General features: G+C 36.5%; 3 protein-coding genes across 6 annotated transcripts; 2 read left to right on the top strand and 1 right to left on the bottom strand.

Annotated features, from left to right (window-relative positions):
* The first annotated feature begins 3210 nt into the window (after positions 1-3210).
* LOC110786877 (14-3-3-like protein) lies at positions 3211-7387 on the top strand. 2 transcript variants are annotated; one of them, XM_056840719.1, is made up of 6 exons: positions 3295-3366; positions 3489-3529; positions 4826-5333; positions 5444-5566; positions 5882-5998; positions 6987-7387. In XM_056840719.1, exons 3-6 carry the CDS (start codon positions 4851-4853, stop codon positions 7047-7049), a joined length of 786 nt encoding a protein of 261 aa, XP_056696697.1. In that variant the 5' UTR covers positions 3295-3366; positions 3489-3529; positions 4826-4850; the 3' UTR covers positions 7050-7387. The 2 variants fall into 2 exon arrangements, with proteins under 2 accessions (XP_021847147.1, XP_056696697.1); XM_021991455.2 differs by lacking the exon at positions 3489-3529 and having other exon boundaries at positions 3211-3366.
* Positions 7388-10997: 3610 nt separating this feature from the next.
* Positions 10998-16859, top strand: LOC110786874 (ultraviolet-B receptor UVR8). Its single transcript, XM_021991454.2, has 11 exons — positions 10998-11174; positions 11304-11448; positions 11903-12013; positions 12107-12167; positions 12513-12628; positions 13005-13090; positions 13260-13461; positions 14248-14301; positions 14611-14721; positions 15917-15973; positions 16513-16859. The coding sequence occupies exons 1-11, from the start codon at positions 11143-11145 to the stop codon at positions 16723-16725; spliced, it is 1188 nt and encodes a 395-aa protein (XP_021847146.1). The 5' UTR covers positions 10998-11142; the 3' UTR covers positions 16726-16859.
* Positions 16860-17095: 236 nt separating this feature from the next.
* On the bottom strand, positions 17096-18772 carry LOC110786876 (protein PLANT CADMIUM RESISTANCE 2). 3 transcript variants are annotated; one of them, XM_056840706.1, is made up of 4 exons: positions 18485-18770; positions 18303-18374; positions 17963-18130; positions 17096-17762 (listed from the first exon to the last, which is right to left on the bottom strand). In XM_056840706.1, the coding sequence occupies exons 1-4, from the start codon at positions 18627-18629 to the stop codon at positions 17530-17532; spliced, it is 618 nt and encodes a 205-aa protein (XP_056696684.1). In that variant the 5' UTR covers positions 18630-18770; the 3' UTR covers positions 17096-17529. The 3 variants fall into 3 exon arrangements, 2 of the variants coding, with proteins under 2 accessions (XP_056696684.1, XP_056696689.1); XM_056840711.1 differs by having other exon boundaries at positions 17500-17783; positions 17937-18130; positions 18485-18772; XR_008930940.1 differs by lacking the exon at positions 17963-18130 and having other exon boundaries at positions 17641-17782; positions 18485-18553.
* Between the last annotated feature and the right edge of the window lie 615 nt (positions 18773-19387).

The following is a 19387-nucleotide window of genomic DNA, read 5'->3' as shown; positions in this document are numbered from 1 at the left end:
TCTTGTTGTGCACGCAGATGTGTAGGTTGCAGCTCTGCTGCGTTTTTATCCCTCTGTGCGCACAGTTGAGCAGGCTGTAGCGCCTGATGCAGTGCCTCCAAGTGCGCTTCGTGCGTCGCCTCGCACTCAGGCATGGGCAGCGCCTCTTCTACAGGCTGCAGCTCCTCATGAGACTCATGCTGCGCCTCACTGCGTGCTGTAGATGTTGCACCAGAAGGCAGCTGTGGGGTATTGCACGCAGATGGCAGGGAACCCATCTCTCCTTGGCTACTGCCCAGCAGTGTCTGACCATCATCACAATCATAAATCCCCATGTTTTCTGCAAGCCCAATATTATTTTCGACATCTTTCAAGGTCTCGTTATACGGGAACACCTTTTCATGAAAACGAACATCCCGAGACACAAAAAATTCCCGAGTTTCTAAGTCAAACAATTGCCATCCTTTCTTCCCAAACGGATATCCGATAAGAATGCATTTTCGACCACGAGACTCAAATTTATCTCCTTTACTCCGTTGATTGTGGGCATAGCAAAGACACCCAAAAATCCGAATTAACTCATATGACGGCACTTTCCGAACAACATTTCAAATGGAGTTTTATTGTCAAGTAACGGAGTCGGAGTCCTATTAATTAAGTAACAAGCCGCCAACACACACTCTCCCCAAAATTTCTTAGGTAACTGTGCCTGAAAGCGCAAAGCTCGGGCCACATTTAAAAGATGTTGGTGCTTTCGTTCGACTCTACCATTTTGTTGGGGAGTGCCAACACAAGAAGATTCAAATAAAATGCCATTTTTGAAGAAATAACCTTGCAGACAATTAAATTCCGTCCCATTATCACTTCGTATAACTTTAATGTTTTGATTGAATTGACGTTTACTCATTGCAATAAAATTCATAAACATAATTTCAACCTCAGTTTTATCACGAAGTAAATAAATCCAAACTCCTCTAGAGAAATCATCTACAATAGTTAAAAAATAACGAGCCCCACAGGACGAACGTGTCTTGTAGGGTCCCCATAAATCCAGATGTATTAATTCTAACATTCTACTTGCTCTATTCTCACTAATAGGAAAACTATTTCTAGTATGTTTAGCATGAGGACAGATATCACATACTTTATTATTTTTTCTGACGGCACTACTAACAGGAGGAAGAAGTTTCACTATCTTTTCCGATGGATGTCCCATTCGTTGATGCCACAGTTCCACCACACACTCTGTCTCGACTGCACACACTTTGACTAACGGAACGCTTCGGAAAAAATAAAGTCCATCTTCTCTAACACCCAGGCCAATCATCTTCCTCGTCGACCGGTCCTGTATAACACATATTTTGTTAGTACATTGAACAACACAATTTGATTCATCACTTAATTGTGTAACAGAAATTAAATTGCAATTTAAACGAGGCACAAATAACACATTGTCCAACACCAATCCGCCGTCCAATTTTACCGAACCACATTGATTTGCATTCGCGGTCTGACCGTCTGGCAGTCCTACAGAACAATTTGGTACTGTCTGAATGTTTTTCAATATCGACAGATCGAATGTGCAGTGATTTGACGCTCCTGTGTCAATAATCCAATGTGAATTATTTGTATTCTTACCCTGCAGTTTTGGTTTAGCCTTGGATGACAGTATATCTAGAATTTGTTGGACTTGAGTTGCTGAAACTCCTGCTAACCCATCTGCAAGCCCAATATTATTTTTGGTTGAGGCCTGTACAGTTTGGGTTTGTATTTTATTAGCCCTGGCAGTGTTGTTGGTAGTGTTAGCCCCTGTGTTCGTCCCTCCATAGTTGCTGCTTCCTGCACCAGACGAACGAACACGACCAGATTTGCTGCCCCTAGTACCTGACCGTCCGACACCACGTCCTCCCCTTCGATCAGCCGGACACCATTCTGGAAATCCAATTAATTGAAAACACCCTTCTTCTTCGTGCCCTACCCGCTTACAGTGACTACAGAATTTATCACTGTTATCTTCGTCGCGATTTTTTGAGCGAGTATCCACCTTAAATGCCATCACAGGTGCGCGTCCCTCTTGAGTATGGTCGTCACGGAGGTCCTCAGTATTGCAGACATTCAGGTATGCCTCTTCAACACTGGGCAGAGGCGATTGTGCTAGCAATTGGGCTCGAATAGCCTCATACGGAGTGTCCAAACCGATCAAGAAGTAATGCAAGTAATCCTCACCCCGTATGTGAGCAATTTGTCCAGCAATATCACACTTGCACGCCCCGCAAGAACACTTAGGCACACGGGCATAAGCGATGAACTCCTTCCATAGTGTCGAGAGACGACCATAATAGGTGGCAACAGGTTCATTGGGTTGTTGTTTACAATTCCCAAGCTTCTTCTTTAACTGGCAGATACGAGTACCGCTTACCACACAGAATCTTGTCTTCAAATATATCCACATAACTCCGGCATCATCGAAATCACCGACAGTTGATCGTAGGGATTCATCTAGAGTGTGAGAGATCCAAGAGACGAGCATCGAGTGTACCGCAATCCAATCCGCAAGCCTGTCGGGGTCCGTAGGTTCTTTGATTTTACCTTCAACGAAACCGAATTTCCGTTTTGATATGAGGGCTCGACGAACTGAGGCAGCCCATTCATCATAGTTCTTTGATCCACGCAGTTTAATTGGCGTGATAATGTTTCCGGGTGCATCACTTGAACCCAAATAGTACTCCTTAGCAAGCTCTACTCCCTGCTTTGATTTTGGCTCCTCATCGTTCGAGGCCATAACTCACGTACGTGGTTTAATTCTGCGGAAAAAATTTCAAAACCTTGCTCTTGATACCATGACAAATATGAGATTAAGTTGTTGTTCTTATTGATGATTAACCAAAGTATATATAGTACCATCTATTAGAGTTCTATGTCAACTCTAACTAGTAATACTACTGATATGCGTCTAGTACTAGGATACTACAATTTATAATAATCCTAGTCTAACTCTAACTCTAACAATTGACTTAGTATTCTATCTTAACAGTTTTATTATTTCACAAATCAAATATTCAACATACCTTTTTAAACTTGTATATATCATTTAATATCAAATATTTATTATGAATCTGTTTTGTTAATATGTGCCCGTAGACACACGTTAGAAAAACCGATAAACTAATTACGGAGGGAGTATAAGTATAACCAATTGAATAGGTTATAGGTGTAATAAAAATTCAATCGGATTCCCCGCTTCCCAACCACCTGTCAGCTTTCAATTGGACCCCCCTTCCCTTTTTCTCTCTCTTACATCAATAATTAATCTCCCCCATTTTTAACCCTCCTTCGCCCTTCCCCCAATTCCTCACCTCCTCCCTCTCACTGTCTCCGTAAACGACGGTACGTCCTTTCTCTCTCTCTTCCTCCGCCCCTTCATTTTAGGGTTTCTGCGTTGCTTCCCCTTCTAAATCCAATTCATTGCCTCTGTTTGTTGTTAAATTAATTTTCATTTTTTGTGTTAGATCGGTGCCAATTTTTTGCGAGATTCCTATTTCGTTAACGTGTATGAACATTTTCTTCCCTCTTGGTTGATTTTATTAGTTTCTTATTTCTTATTAAATAAGTCAATTGCCAATTTGTTGTTTTTTTGTGCTTTTTTTTAATATGATTAGTGAGAACCCTAGTTTTTTTAATTGGCCCGTTGTTTGTTTATTTGACATGTTTTATGCCTTAAACTCAGCTTCTTAATGTTGAATGATCGTGGAAAACTTTAGTAATTTAGCCAATTATTGGATTTTGTTCATATTTATTGTTCAAAGACTTACTGGGTGTCTGGGTACTAATTAATTGATTTTATCGGAGGCTTGCATTTTAGGTTTGGCATATTCATGCTGTTGCTTTGTTTTACTCCGTATATTAGTTGGCTGACATTATCAATCTGATCCATTGTCATGAGTCTATTAGTCGATTACCCAAATTTAGAATTAGGATTAATCAAAATGTTGTTTCTGTCATTTATTTTTGTATTCATATTGATAACAAGCCTAAGAGTATGATCAGCCCCAAAGACTTAAATTATGCTGACATGGAGCATGACTCGTCAGTCTTAAGATCAGGCAAAAAGAGTTGTAGCATTGAAGTAGACGAGTCTTAACAAAGTCTTAAATTGAGTCTTGAAAAATTAAGACTCAACTTAAGGCTTGGTGTGTGTGTTGAATTAAATGATAAAATAATATTATACATAAATTTACAAGTGTTAAATAAATTTGAAGGGTGAAAAGCTAAATTTGATTGAATCTTAAGGAGTTTTGACAATAATTTAAATATTAAATAAATATCATTGTAATGTTGACATGGCATTTGAAGAAAGTCTTAATACAAGTCCCCATTGATCTTGCTCTAATACTAAGATTAAAGTGACCCCTAATTTTATTTTTGGTTTTGATTTACTTAGCTTTTAAGGTTAAGTAAAAGCATTATGTATGTTGTCCTAAAATGGTTTAAGTTTAGGAATTTATGGTAAATTATGTGTCTATGAGTATTATTAACGTGTAGTTTATGCTTAATATTACGCCTTGGAGGGTTGCGTAGATAATTTTCCTTCTATACTGATGTGAAAAAGATGCTTAAGGTTACCGTGATGATGTAGGAAGACTTGTGTTTTGGATGATTTGATTAATTGTTTTGCTAACGATTAGATCTAGGCTGGAATTTAACTTAATGACTCGGGTGTGTGGTTTATAGGAAAAGTTGAAAGAATTTGCTGCACTTAGTTATAGTTTGTAGGATTTTTTGTGTGGTTATTTCTTCAAACTCACAACACGATTTTGTCTTACATGTTGTGCCTTCGTATTGTCAGGTTTGATATTTTCTGTGTAGTAGAAATGGCAACTGAATCATCAAGGGAAGACAATGTTTACATGGCCAAGTTGGCCGAGCAGGCTGAACGTTACGAGGAAATGGTGGAATTCATGGAAAAAGTTGCTAAGATGACAGATGCTGAGGAGCTTACTGTGGAGGAGAGGAACCTCTTGTCCGTAGCTTACAAGAATGTGATTGGTGCCAGGAGGGCTTCTTGGAGGATCATTTCCTCTATTGAACAGAAGGAGGAAAGCAGGGGAAACGAGGATCATGTTGCAACCATCAAGGAGTACAGGGGTAAAATCGAGACTGAGCTTAGCAAGATATGTGATGGCATTTTGAACCTTCTAGAGTCACACCTCATCCCTTCAGCTTCCTCAGCCGAATCTAAGGTCTTCTACCAGAAGATGAAGGGTGACTATCACAGGTACCTTGCTGAGTTCAAGACAGGTGCTGAGCGTAAGGAGGCTGCTGAGAACACCCTGTTGGCTTACAAGTCTGCTCAGGTGGGTTTTATATTTTATGGTATATTGGTAATGATATTTTTCTCCTTGCATTTATCACAGTTCTTCTTGTGGTTCAGTTGTGCTGACTCCAGTCTTTTGTTTTGTTCAAGGACATTGCTCTTGCTGAATTGGCCCCTACTCATCCAATTAGGCTTGGGCTTGCTCTAAACTTCTCTGTCTTCTATTATGAGATTTTGAATTCACCTGACCGTGCCTGCAATCTTGCAAAACAGGTATCACATGTATCCAAGACTGGTATTGTGCATTTTTGTTTCTATAAATATCTTGCACTTGCCTACTGCTCCTATTTATGATTTTCTTTATTTTGTATATGCTTTTGAATTTTTAAAAGCTTGTAAATTGAACTGCATAACACACTCAATTACAATGTTCTTTCATCTATGACATTACTAAATGAAAACAGTTCATTTTAAACGGCTATAAACAACATAATAGTAGGTTTTTAACCATCTAAATTATTGATGAAGGCTATGGTGTGAATTGTTACTGTCTTTTTGACCTGCAACTAATTTGTGTACGAAATATAGGCTTTTGACGAGGCTATATCTGAGCTGGACACATTGGGTGAGGAGTCATACAAGGACAGCACATTGATCATGCAGCTTCTGCGAGACAATCTGACCCTGTGGACTTCAGACAATGCGGTATATATTTTTCCCAAAGGAATCTCTTTTAGCATTTCGTAGTTATTGTTAGTTTAAGGTTTAGGCTTGCCTGAACCTGATTTATATTCTTGCTTAGTGTCCTGCTGAATTTCCAAATGGGGGTCTTTTTCTGAGTTTCTCTGATGAATATCGGGATCTGAAGTCTTACTGATTTAGTTGCAAAGAGATAGATAATATTGCTAGATTGCATTTTTTGTGACCGATTAACATGCAATTATCAGTATGGGAATTAGAAGTTTGGAAATAGTTACTTGAGACTTCTTTTCAGCATAGTAGGTGGGATTATTCCAAATAGGCATTGAACTTCTTGTCTGAAGATACTGGGATTACGTGTCTTCTATATAAGTTGCCAAACGTTTTCGGTTTCACGTGAAGATATCCCGTGTCATCCTCTGAGGCTTTGAGCACTTTAAATAGCGTACCTTGAGCTTTTTGATAATCTTTAGGCATTTTCAATTCTAGCAGTATACTCGTCTTTTTACTAGCTTCTTAATGGAAATTGCCAACCTAGCGAGTACGGCATGAAAAGTATGACTTCTTAAGGGGGAAAGTGTTACCCCACTATCTATTTGTCCCTTAGCAAGTGACAGGCTTGCAGCGTTGCGAGACAAGCATTATTGCTTCAGAAATCAGATTATCTTATCCTATTTTGTCACATAAGAGATAAATCTCACTGTTCTGTACTCCTGTCAGTAAAAGGGGGATTGTAGTTGCAACAATTTTGCCCCCTGTGCCACGTGATTGTGAAACTTTGTGGTAGAAGTATTTCATTTATGTTTGAGAATCCTCTAAAAAGTTGCCTCATAAATGGAAAACAGAGTAATGGCAAGGTAGCTTGCTGAATGGCTGGCAGTTAAACTGTCCTATCGCTTTATTTGGTTCTCTTTGAAGTTCTGTTGTTTTTTGCATCACAATGTTAACTGTTACATCACTTTTTAACTGACCATGCACAAATCTATCTACTCAGGAGGAGGGTGGTGACGAGATTAAGGAAGCTGCAGGAAAGCGTGAATCAAGCGAACAACAGTGATAAAATGGAGAATTGTGCTCTGTATTTTTGGCATGAAACTCCAGTATAGTTGTCATTTCGGTCGTAGTAGCTAGGTTTATTAGAATCACATGGTGTTTAGTGTGGAGTGCTGGTGGTAGTACTCAGAAGTCGGAATTAGTAATATATTATATTCGCAGACACTTATAAAAACAGTGTTATGCTATGTTTATTAATTAATATGTTTAATGCGTGAGATGTAGTTGCATAATTAAACCTTTGCATGGGCAGAGGGAGTATTTGATTTTTGTCATCCTTAAGGTTTTGATGTACTCTCAGATTATTTGTCAATGTTAAAGAATTAATGCTTTCCTAATAAATCGGTCTCGTTTCCGAACTGTAGTGAGTTTGATACACATCCCAGAAACAGAAAATACAGGAGAACAATTGAACAAAGTTCTCTTTTCTGGATGCACTTTTCGGCTTTTTCTTGCTTCTTTTTCATGGTGTGGTTGTTCATGTGAACATTTATCAGTATTGGGTGGTTGCTGACTTGTTCTCCACTTGCAATTTATTTATTTTTGATGAATTTGGCATCTGGCATTACCCGTATTGGAACCGTTGATCTGAAATGGTTGTACTACAGAAAGTAGATTCCAACATTTTGGTAGTACGTGTACATGTCAATAAAGATGCATATTTTAACTAGATTTGTTCCCCTTTTGTGTTTGCCCAGTAGTAAAATTGTGTTTCTTCTTTCTGTTTTTGAGTTGTGGCCGTATAAGGACAATATCCATACTTACGCCTCTTACTCGAGGCCCTATAAGGGCTATAACCACCCTTACGCCTCTTGAGATCAAGAACTATAACTACTATTACGCCTCTAACTCGTATGTATGAATCAATTTGAACCACCAAGGCTCCGTTTGGTAGGGCGTAAAACGTTAGGATTTTCAAATAATTTTCCCCTTTTCAATCATTTTACGTTGTTTGGTTGGGTAAGGGATGGGAAATAATTTTCCATGACTCCCTCAAATGTGAAAAACCCTTTTCCATTTAAAATGGAGGGAAACCACTTTTCCTTCTTTCCTCCTTACCTCCCTCTCCTTTCTTCCCCTCAATCTTTACCATATTTTCCCATTTTCCTCTAAGGTACCAAACAAAGAAAAATCATTTTACATTGAAAACGTTTTACGCTCTATCAAACGGAGTCCAAGTATTGTCATTATATTAGTACATAATATGGTACTCCAAATATTGATTAAAAAATTTCATGATCAAAACTATGGAGTAATATACTCCCTCCATTCCTTTATGTTGTTCCCATAAAGAATGTTGGGGGTTTTTAAGAAAACTGAATCTTTGTTTGTATTGGGATAAGAGTAATGATTGGGTGTAAGAATAATGATTGTGTGTAAGAGATTATATATTTAAAATAAAGTAAGGAGAGAGAAAATATTAAATAAATAAGATAAATGAGAGATATTTCATTAACAAAATAATCAGATTAAAATCGTGAAAAAGAACAAAATTAGAACAACTCTAAATCGAACCACTAAATCGAACCAGAAAATTCGATTTAAAATATAACCAAAAAATAAGAAAATCCAACAAAAACCCAGAAATTTAGACTTCATTCAACTCACAAATTCGTGAACAAATTCGAGCACAATTCAACCCATAAATACGAACATATTCAACCCAGAAAATCAGGAAAATTCAACCCAAATCGAACAAATTAAACCCAGAAAATCGAACAACAAATTCAACCAGAAAATTGTACAAATTCAACCCAAATTCAACAAAAATCGAGCAAAATTCAACCTAGAAATACGAACAAATTCAACCAAAATTAAACCCAGAAATTCGAGAAAGTTCAACCAAAATTAACCCAAAAATTAGACAAGAAAATCGAGAAAATTCAACCCAAATTTAGACCAAAATAAACCCCAAAAAATCGACCAAAATCAAACCAAAATTCGAGAACATTCAACCCGAAATTCGACAAAAATTGCGACAAAAAGTTCGTCCAAAATCAACCAAAAGTTCGACAAAAATTAAACCAAAAACTCGACCAAAATCAACCAAAAAAACAACCCAGAAATTCGTCATAAGTTCGCAAAAAAAAAACCCTAAAAATTTGAAACGTGAATACAAAAATAAATAAATACCCAATTGATTTCAATTTCACGATTTTGAGGATTTAGAGGTCAAATTCGACCATGAAAACTCTAGATCTAGGGTTTTCGTGGTCGAATTTCACCATCTAAAACCATAATACGTATTCTACAGCTTTTTCGGGTGGTGGTGGCGGTGGCGGAGTTGTGGTGGTGGTGGCGGCGATATTGAACGAGGAAAGAGAAAAGTGAGAGAGGAAGGAGGAGAGAGAGAAAAGTGAGAGGAGGAATATGAAAATGAAGAACATCTTTGATGTTCTTGAGGGTATCAGCAAGAGAAACAGAGAAAGGAAGGAGGAGAGAGAGAAAAGTGAAAGGAGGTTGAAGAGAGAGAGAGAGAAATCAGAGAGGTGAGAGAGAGTGAAAGTGACGGTAGTGGGGTGGGGTTATGGGGGATGGGAAATTAATTAAATAAGGGTGGTGGGGAAAAAGAGGGTGGAAAAAGGGTAGAATCTTAGGGTTTTTTGGTAAATAGTGGGGAATCTTAGGGTAAATTGGTAAAAAAACTATGGCAAAAAATAGTAAAGATTCAGTAGGGGAACAACAAAAAGAAATGCCAAAAAAGGAAATGGGAACAACAAAAAGGAATGGAGGGAGTAGTTTGATCATAAAAGTAAAACATAGTCTACTTTTGGAGATGAAGGGCATAAATAGAATGTCTTCGTGTTAAGGATTTTCAAAACTATCAAGTGCAGCTAGATTAGGGTCTTAACTCCAAAGTATATCAAATTTGAAAAATTTGCATGTATTACTTTGTAGTTTTAAATAAAAGGCCTAATTACATGAGCATCAGCAGATTTCAATACACAAATTGTACTTTGTTCACCTTATTTTTCATGAATTGAGTAGAATGGTCTAAATCAATACCCTGTATTTGGTTGTAAATTTTAAGAGAATTAAACTCATACCTCAAACCCCCAAGGTATTGGGTTTAGAACCTAAGGGAGGAGGTGAGTATGGTTCATACCTTTACTCCATGTATCAAACAAAAGGAAAACAAACTCATCCCCAAATGAAACCAAACATATGATATTAAGAATCAACTCTCAAATCCATACCACTTTGATATCATTACTGATATCAACCCCATACCAGCTTGCAAACCAATGACCCTACTTTAGTGCTATGAAAATTTTAGTTTTGATATAGATTAGAAAGTTAGGTAAGAATGTCATATAAGCCCAACTAGAAAACAAGAATTATTCAAGTTTAATTTACCTATAAAATATTTCATTTATGCTCATATAAGTTCTTATTTGATTCATTAAAATTAGTTTTATTCAAGCTCTGATAAGTTCTTATTGGATTCATATAAGTGAAAATTATGTGAGTACACACATCTATACCTAGTATTTAAAAAGAAAACCACATTTGATTAGATGACACGTGTCAACATATTTGAATAGATGACACGTGTAATTCATTCTTTCCTCCATCAATTTGGTTTTTTATTTTATTTTTTATTTGCTGTTTGATATATTATACAACTCCAATCGCCTCATTCATTTCATCTTCCTTATACAACATCAATTCACCAATCCATTCATTTAACATTTTCAGTCCATCTTTCCGATTAACACTCAATATTAATACACTATTTAATTTATATATTCTTTCAACTTTCAAATTTACCTCTATTTAAATCGTATATTCACAAACTCAATAAAATTAAAACTTTAAAAGATAAACTAAATAAACACTATACAACCAGAACGGGCTCAAATGTTAGTTTACGATTAAGGGTTTGCACGTTTATCATGTTTTATTGGATTCGATACATGTAAGCAAACTTAACTACTTAAGCAGAAAAACGAGAAAAAGAAACAGGTCTAAGTGTCTAACCAAACTCTCATTTCAGTATTTCGCTACTCCTCACTTCACAGCTTCCCCAATCCCCCACATAACCCCGTCACTCTCGCCGTCTCCTCATCTCTTTTCCCCCTCAACTCTGCTATTCCATGCCTTCAGACAAAACCGCCGTCATCGCCTGGTAAGTCTCTTCTTCTTCCTCCTCTTGTCTTCTGTATTTTCAACGGTTTCTTCTTTAATTTTCTAGGTTAATTTTTAATGGTTAATTAATGCTAATTAAGTTGCTTAATGGTTGTGTTAATGGCGTTAGGGGCTCTGGGGAAGATGGACAATTAGGAATAGGCAATAATGAAGACAGAGATTTGGTTTGTCAAGTTAAAGCTCTTGAAAAATATTCTGTATCTTCTATTGTTGCTGGAAGTCGCAACTCTCTCGCTCTTTGTGAAGATGGCAAGGTCATTTTCTCTCTCTCTCTTTCTTACTACATTATATTATTCTAATTCAAATTAGTTGCGTCGTTTGCTTTTTCATGTCTCCATGCGCTACTTTGATGATAGTTAATGTCTTCGATTATGTATTAGTAAAAATTACGGAGTATGAAAAGGCTAATATTTTGAAATTACACGTTGAGACGAATCGAATAAAACAACTGAGAAGTGTTAGCAACTAATCTAGAAATGGAAGAAGTCTAATTTTGAATTTTAATTTTGCTAATTCCCTTTCCTGCTTTTTTGGATTTTGAAGGGAAAAAATGAAATCTTTATTTTTTTCTTAGGTTGCGGTGGAATCTTCATTTCTTGTTGCATATGCTTCGAAGTAGCTTATTTTTGTTGGGTTTTATTGGAAATTTAGTTGTAGTGTGACAACTTTATTTGGGAGGGATTTTGATTGGATTTATTGATGTTACAGTTGTTTACATGGGGATGGAATCAAAGAGGAACTTTGGGGCAACCACCTGATACTAAGGCCGAGAACGTTCCTAGCCAGGTTAAAGCTCTTGCCAATGTGAAAATTGTACAGGTAAAGCCAATAGCTTGTTAGAAATTATATTGTGCATTATCTTGGTTGATTCACTTTTATTTAGTGGAAGTAATGTGAATTTCTCGATTCCAGGCGGCCATTGGCGGGTGGCATTGCTTAGCTGTTGATTATCAAGGCCGTGCTTATGCTTGGGGTATAGCCCTTTTTTCTTGTTTCTTAATTTGGTTTCCTACAAAAGTTTTTATAACAGTAGGATTGAATTAAGCTATTCAATTGGAATAGATGAGAAGAAGTTTGTTTATGTTATGACACCTTTTGTTTTTATTTTCTATATTGGAAGCCTTGTTGAGTGTATAATTAGTTGGGCACATTTATGTGTTCCATTTAGTTGTTCCCTGATATCATTTCAAACTATACTTTGAATTTGGAAGAAGGTAATCCATAGGCTAGGATGTGAAAAAACTATTTTCTGTCACGAACTCACGAAACAAAATTATCTCAGTGTTTGCGCTTGAACGTTTTTCATGTTTTGATGTAGGTGGTAATGAGTATGGGCAGTGTGGTGAAGATCCCGAGAGGGATGAAACCGGTAGACTTCTGAGAAGGGATATTGTGATTCCACAACGTTGTGCACCTAAGCTTGAAGTTCGCCAGGTTGGGTACTAGAAACTTTCTGGACTCTTAGCTTCTATTGCTTTTGGTTTTGATGAGATATTCAGGATCATGTCCTCTTGCTGCTCTTGACTATTATAATTGTTGGATTTCTGTTAATCTCGTGAAACGCAGTGGCGTTCCTGTTTGGCTCCCAAGTACTGGGGGGGGGGGGGGGTGTGTGGTTTTGAGATATGCTAGAAATAACTACTCTTTAAATTCCAAGTTTGAGAGTGATAAGTGGAAACTGGAAAGTGTTCCAAATCTCCATTAAACTCGGAAGAGAAAATTCTGCTTGCTGACTTGTGCGTAGATGCTATTTTGTAGGGTCTTTGTAATGCTTGAACTGGTAATTGAAGTTAATGTTTAATCCTTTTAGGTGGCTGCTGGAGGTACGCATTCAGTGGTCCTTACACGTGAAGGACACGTATGGACTTGGGGTCAGCCATGGCCACCTGGGGATATGTAGGACTCTCTCACCTCTTCCTGCACATATTAGTCTTTTGTTGTATTGTAGGACAGGAGATTGGTAGTTTTCCTTTATTATGCAAGACAATTGTTTTGTCTGGGTGACATGTTTAAAATTTTCTTCCAATTTCTTATTCTGGCATTTCGTGTCTTCCATTTCCATCAGAAAGCAAATTTTTGTCCCCGTTCGGGTACGAGGACCCCAAAAGGTGCGTTTAATTGCAGTGGGAGCATTTCATAATTTGGCTCTTGAAGAAGATGGGACCTTATGGGCTTGGGGTAATAATGAGTATGGACAGCTTGGAACTGGAGATACTCAACCAAGATCACAGCCTATTCGTGTACAGGGGCTTTCTGGTCTTACACTGGTATGTGTCATGGTTTCTTATAGCATGTCATATTGTTTTGTTGTTTATATCTTGTACTTTTGGGATTCTGTTATACAATGGAAAATCAGATTGTAGAAATGAGGAAGAAAGTAAATTGGGGGAAAATTACCGATGATAGAAATCAGATTGTAGTAGAACTACTGATTGTATTTGTGTTGTGATTAAATCATACACTATTTGGCATACAATTCCAAGCCTTCGAGTGTCTGGACACTCCTTAAACAAAGTAAAATAAAACTTCTCATCAATATTCATCATACCTACCCTCTAAGTGATCTCATCTTTATATAACTCCCTAGCTACGTTCCTCATCAAGCTCAGAATAAGAAATACTGTTTGGCATTACCTAAAGATTAATGTTCCCCTTCCCCAATTCTTGATGCATTACAGATTGTCTCTCTGGTCATTGGTAATAGCTATTAGGTGTATTTCCTATAAGTTGGAGAGTCACAATATTGCCTGGCTTGGTACAACCTTTATTTTCTCAATACTTGTTCCTGTTTTATGACATTCATATCTTTTCCATTCTCTCAAATTTTAATTATATTGCTGCCTATGATACGAAAGTAATCCATGTTCCTCAAAGTAGGCTTGGTCTTATTGGAGGGAAAGGTTGAAGTAGACAAGTAGTTCTAAAAAATTTATAGGCTCATTCTTTGGTCAGATTAGAATATACCATTGTGTCATGTATATGGTGCTTAGATGCTTTTGTTTAAGAAGGAACTTATATGTGGAGTCTAACTGTTGCCGTATGTGATGGACTAGGTTGATATTGCTGCTGGTGGGTGGCATTCGACTGCTTTGACTAGTGCAGGAGAGGTATGCACTTTTATCAAGAAGCAGCTTATTCATCTTTCCGAATGATTTGAGCAACTCTTAAGTATGCATATTTGCATATTCACTCTGCCTGTCTGCCATAATGATCTTTTTACTCTTATTGCTGCGTACTCCTTATCTTCCATGCTCCTTGTATGTTCTATATACATGGATTATGAACATTTATTTAATGCATAATGAACACTATGTTTCCATAGATCACGATGCTTTACATATATATTTTATTCTTTTAGCTTCTATCTTTCTGTTTTTTGGTTGCTGAGCACATTTTTCATTGAATGTTCCTTCTAGGTGTATGGTTGGGGTAGAGGGGAACATGGCCGACTTGGATTTGGAGACGACAAGAGCAGTAAAATGTTGCCTCAGAAAGTGCAACTTTTAGCCGGAGAAGATATAATTCAGGTATGAACCTTTTAATTCCAATGCGTCTCCCTTGTGACATTTTCTTAGGATCATTTAGCAACAACACTTTCTTAAGCAAAACTTGATGGATGATTCTTCCTTAGAGTTCCTTTGCTGAAAGAAACAGAAAATCTATGCAATGGTAGAGGAAAGATACTCCCAACTTTGAATATTTGAATGTAGAAGAACCTTAATTTCTGCCGAAACAGTTTACTTGTGTAAACTACCTTAGACTGGGATTTGGCTTGGCCACCGGTGACTTTATTAGAGCTCAGCAGGAGAAGAAAGGGCTAAGGTGACTTTAGAACGGCCGGAACCGGGCAGCTTTAGTTTGAGGAAATACATCCCTATGATATTACTCTTGATTGTTCTCCCTCAGTCTTTGTATTATTTTAGCTCATCATCGGGTTCTTTAATTTGTCCCCCCAATGTCTTCAATTTAGATTATCCATCAAATGCATTCGTTTTTCCAGACTTTTAGCTTTTGTCAGTTGGCATACCTCATTGTCTTTTGTATGAAATGCTGATTGTAAGAGAAAGCTCAAGGAATCTGATACTTCAATGCATGATGATTTGTGATCCCATACCTCATGTTATCCTGATGTCTTAGCGCTTAGCCGCTTATACATGCATTACAAAACAGTCAATACTTTAGTAGAACAGTAGTGTGTTACAAAATACAAGCTTCTTTAAGGGAGTGTTTGGTTTGGTGTAAAACGTTTTCGTAAAATGATTTTCCCCATTTCAATAATTTTACGTTGTTTGGTATGGCAAGGGGTGAAAACCAAATTTCCAATAACTCTCTAAAGGATGGAAAACATTTCCATTTTAAAGGAAGGAAAACCACTTTTCCATTTTTCTCCTTACCTCTCTCTTCTCTCTTCCAATCAATGCCCACCCATCTACTCTCATTTTCCTTTTCTCTATGAATTTTCTTCTAAGGAGCCAAAGGAAAACTAATTTGGAATTGTGTTCTTCCTTGGAATTTTTTTTACATGGACAATCATTTTTCACTGAAAAACGTTTTCTGCCAAACCAAACAGAGCATAACTTTTTTAAGGGATTATCATAGGGATACTGTTGCTGCTTTTATATGAAAAATTCAGCAATTTTGGTTATGAATTGATGATCTCTTTGAATCTTTTATATTCTTTTTTTGGCTGGATTGAAATTAAAGTTGGGTTTTGATCATCAGGTGTCCTGTGGAGGAACTCATTCAGTGGCACTAACACGTGATGGAAGCATATATACTGTAAGTTTGCACCTCACCTTACCATGCACTCTAGGGTATTTGATCCACTGGAAGCTTGGGTTTGGCGGCAATTTGATTAATTTTAATAACTGTGCTAAATGTTAAAAAGCATTACCCTTTATGTGGATCAAATTTGTAGCTTGCATGTTCACTTAATGTGAATTGTACTCTATAAAACTGGTTAGTGAGAATTTGGACAGAAGACATTGGTTCTTAGTCATTTTCTAGACTATTCATCTTAAATACATCAGAAATCACATATACCAGTAATGTGGTGCTACTGCTGCGGTTTAGACCAATTAATTGATGTATCCACTCATAAGGACGATGTGAAGCTTAATTTTGCTAAAGTGTTGTTATTTTAACAAGAGAAAACTACGAGGCTTTACCCTAGTATTGTATCAGGACTGCTCATTATTGACTGTATTTCAACCCTATTGAGATGGACTTACTTTTTCTTATAGAGTCGGTATTATATTTTGATCAAGTGTGTTTGTTTGTTTGTTTGTCATAGTTGTATCTTGTTTTCCTGTTTGCAGTTTGGGCGAGGTGACCATGGCCGTTTAGGATACGGGAGGAAGGTCACGACTGGTCATCCAATGAAAGTACCTATAAACCTCCCACCTCCAGAAAGTGTTAGTGAGGAGGAGGAGGAAGGAGTTGAAGGTTGTTGGCGGGCAAGCCTCATAGCTTGTGGTGGTAGACATGCTCTAGCTCTCGTTCAATGGCAACCTAGTGAAAATAATGAATAAAAAGCTACCCGTATTCGGTATACCAAACAAACTTTCTAAGAATGAAACTTGTATGCAAACTGATGGAAAAAAGTTAAATTGTACCTGTAGTTTACTTCTGTATCTAATAAATTAATAAATGGTGGTTTTGTGCATGTCCATCTTGTACTCAACTTTTCCCTTGCATTTCAGATTCTGGAATTATTCTCTTGAATAACTTCATTCTTTTGGGAAATACAATGTGTACTCCAGAAATATTTACTCACATTTTATAGAGTTAATCACTTTCGGCTCAAAATGGCTCGTCTTTTAGCCTGGAGTCCGGTTCATGATCAGCTCTACGATTTTTCAATTATCGCCTTTCTTATGTTCTCACAGTCACAGGTGGAAGTGCAACAAGTAGTCAATATCTTATAGAGAAACACAGATACGTTTTGTTATTTTGTATACATAACATATATTTTGGGATTTTTTGTCATTTAGCACCTTAAAAAAATTAGTTTTTGTAATTAAACACCTTACTTATTTTTTATTATATTTAAACACCTTAAAAATCTAAAAATTTATAAATCAACACCGCTTAACGATTTCCATAAGAAAAAAACGTTGATTTTTAACCAAGCTATAGCTTCCAAAGCATAATTTGATGGTAGAAGGAGTTGTTTACCACCATATCATGCCTTGGGAACTTTAACATAGTTAAAAACTAATGCTTTTTCTAACAAAAATCGTCAAGTGGTGTTGATTTCTAAATTTTTTTGTTTTTTAAGGTGTTTAAAAACAATAAAAAATAAGTAAGGTGTTAAATTACAAAAACTAGTTTTTTTAAGGTGTTAAATGACAAAAAAATCCTATATTTTGCTCTGAATTTACATCAAACTTACACGTTCTTCCTTGTACTAAAGTATTAATACAAAATTCAAATGGAGAATTTGCATAATATATAAGAACTTGTATGCAATAATAATATTCTTCAAATCTTCCACACATGATGTTTATCCAGCTTAACGGGTCATGCCACCTGGCATCGAAGGAGGAAGCATGCCTTGGTTTTGCCTATCCATGTTACCTTGCCATCCTATAAACACATTACAAACAACATAAACAATAATTTTAACAATAACAAAATAAATCGTTGGAAGGACATAATCATACACATATTTCTTTTGTCTGAATTTAGTTGTCACGCTTATTTTTGAACATGGGGAGAAATAGAGGATTAATTACGTATCAAGGGAAACATCATAGTCGCGATGTTCAAGTTCGCGGTACTCTTGGCACAAGGCACAAGACTCACAACAAAAATGGATACAACAATCTCCACAACTGTCTTCTGGTATCCCATATTGTGCATGAATATATCCATTATATTGACACCCCGTAACTACCATCACTAATGAATATAACGCTCCACTCACCCCACAAGCTGCATAATAAATTCATTTATTTAACTAATACCAAGGAATTTAGTGATTAACGCTTCATTGCATATTTTTGGGTTAAACAAAGTTACTACGGTCTGGTCATAACCTTCAAAAAAAAAAAAAGTTACTACGGTCATATTTTGCGTGCATTACTATTTAGTATTTACTACTTACAAGATGAGCCTTTGTCAACAATCTTTGCTATACGTCCAAAAGTGATGCAGGGGCACCAGCATGTCAAACAACCTGCATAAATTTCGAATTTTACCAAACATTAAAAACACTTGATGATTAACATATATAATATAATTAACGTTCTAATTAAGCTAGCTGGATTTAAAAAGAAAAGGACTTACATAGAGGAAGATCAGAGCAACAATCACAAAGACCAGTAGAGAAGTCCCGAACAGCACCACCACCTGGTTGATTCATGGGTGCAAATGGAGGAGCATTCGTCTCGCCCACCGGAATTCCCATTGCAGGTTGTTGTTGTGGCTTCATGATTCAACTAACAATGTATTTTATGTTAACAAATATTGATCGAAACTTTTATAAATGAGTAAATTGTTAGTGGTCTACTTATATTGGTGGATCAACAAAGAAAGAAGAGGCTTAGGAGTATATATAGTGAGTAGTGGCTGCTTTGAAATGTCTGCTTCTTTGTTAGATCCAAGTGTTTTGGATAGAAATTTCAAGGAACATGTCAAGGTTTTGCAACTTCGCTAATTGCAAGTGTATGTAATTAAGAGGGTCCCTACCCAATTTGTTATTATTATTATCAACTTATTCTAAACGTTAGAATTGAAGTTGAAATATTAAGTCATATATTATAGGTCAACCAAATATTGAAAAACACCAAAATTTCCCCTAATAAAAACGTATACATGACTATTGAGGTCTTGACCTAGTGATTGGTTAAGATTAAGGACATGTGTATAATAAATTTCAATTCGAATCTAGTTTGTAATTTATTTACATTTGGCTCCTTCACAACAACAAAAATAAAAATAAAACATATACATTAAAAGGATTAAAACGTATTGATTTAAGTTTAAGAGGGATTTGTTCTCATATTTTGGTAGTATCTTTATGACTTATAGATATCTCTAATACAATACTTCGTACTTCCTCCGTCTTTTAATACTCGCAACGTTTGTTAGTTTCACGCATGCAGATGCACAACTTTGATAATTTATATCTTAAATTCTCTTTATGCAAAAATTATAAAAAGTTGATATTTTGAAAATACACATTGAGAC

This window comes from Spinacia oleracea, chromosome 1 (genome assembly GCF_020520425.1).
Source record: "Spinacia oleracea cultivar Varoflay chromosome 1, BTI_SOV_V1, whole genome shotgun sequence".
Taxonomy (NCBI): domain Eukaryota; kingdom Viridiplantae; phylum Streptophyta; class Magnoliopsida; order Caryophyllales; family Amaranthaceae; genus Spinacia; species Spinacia oleracea.
This window is presented reverse-complemented; position numbering and strand designations above follow the sequence as displayed.

Coding starts and splice junctions, on each gene's coding strand:
- LOC110786874 (XM_021991454.2), top strand. CDS start 11,143: ATGCCTTCAGACAAAACCGCCGTCATCGCCTG. Junction 11,449..11,902: donor CTCTTTGTGAAGATGGCAAG/GTCATTTTCTCT, acceptor TTGATGTTACAG/TTGTTTACATGGGGATGGAA. Junction 13,462..14,247: donor GGCTTTCTGGTCTTACACTG/GTATGTGTCATG, acceptor GTGATGGACTAG/GTTGATATTGCTGCTGGTGG.
- LOC110786876 (XM_056840706.1), bottom strand. CDS start 18,629: ATGAAGCCACAACAACAACCTGCAATGGGAATTCCGGTGGGCGAGACG. Junction 18,375..18,484: donor TTGCTCTGATCTTCCTCTAT/GTAAGTCCTTTT, acceptor AAATTTATGCAG/GTTGTTTGACATGCTGGTGC. Junction 18,131..18,302: donor TGTTGACAAAGGCTCATCTT/GTAAGTAGTAAA, acceptor TTTATTATGCAG/CTTGTGGGGTGAGTGGAGCG.
- LOC110786877 (XM_021991455.2), top strand. CDS start 4,851: ATGGCAACTGAATCATCAAGGGAAGACAATGTTTACATGGCCAAGTTG. Junction 5,567..5,881: donor CCTGCAATCTTGCAAAACAG/GTATCACATGTA, acceptor TACGAAATATAG/GCTTTTGACGAGGCTATATC. Junction 5,999..6,986: donor TGTGGACTTCAGACAATGCG/GTATATATTTTT, acceptor CTATCTACTCAG/GAGGAGGGTGGTGACGAGAT.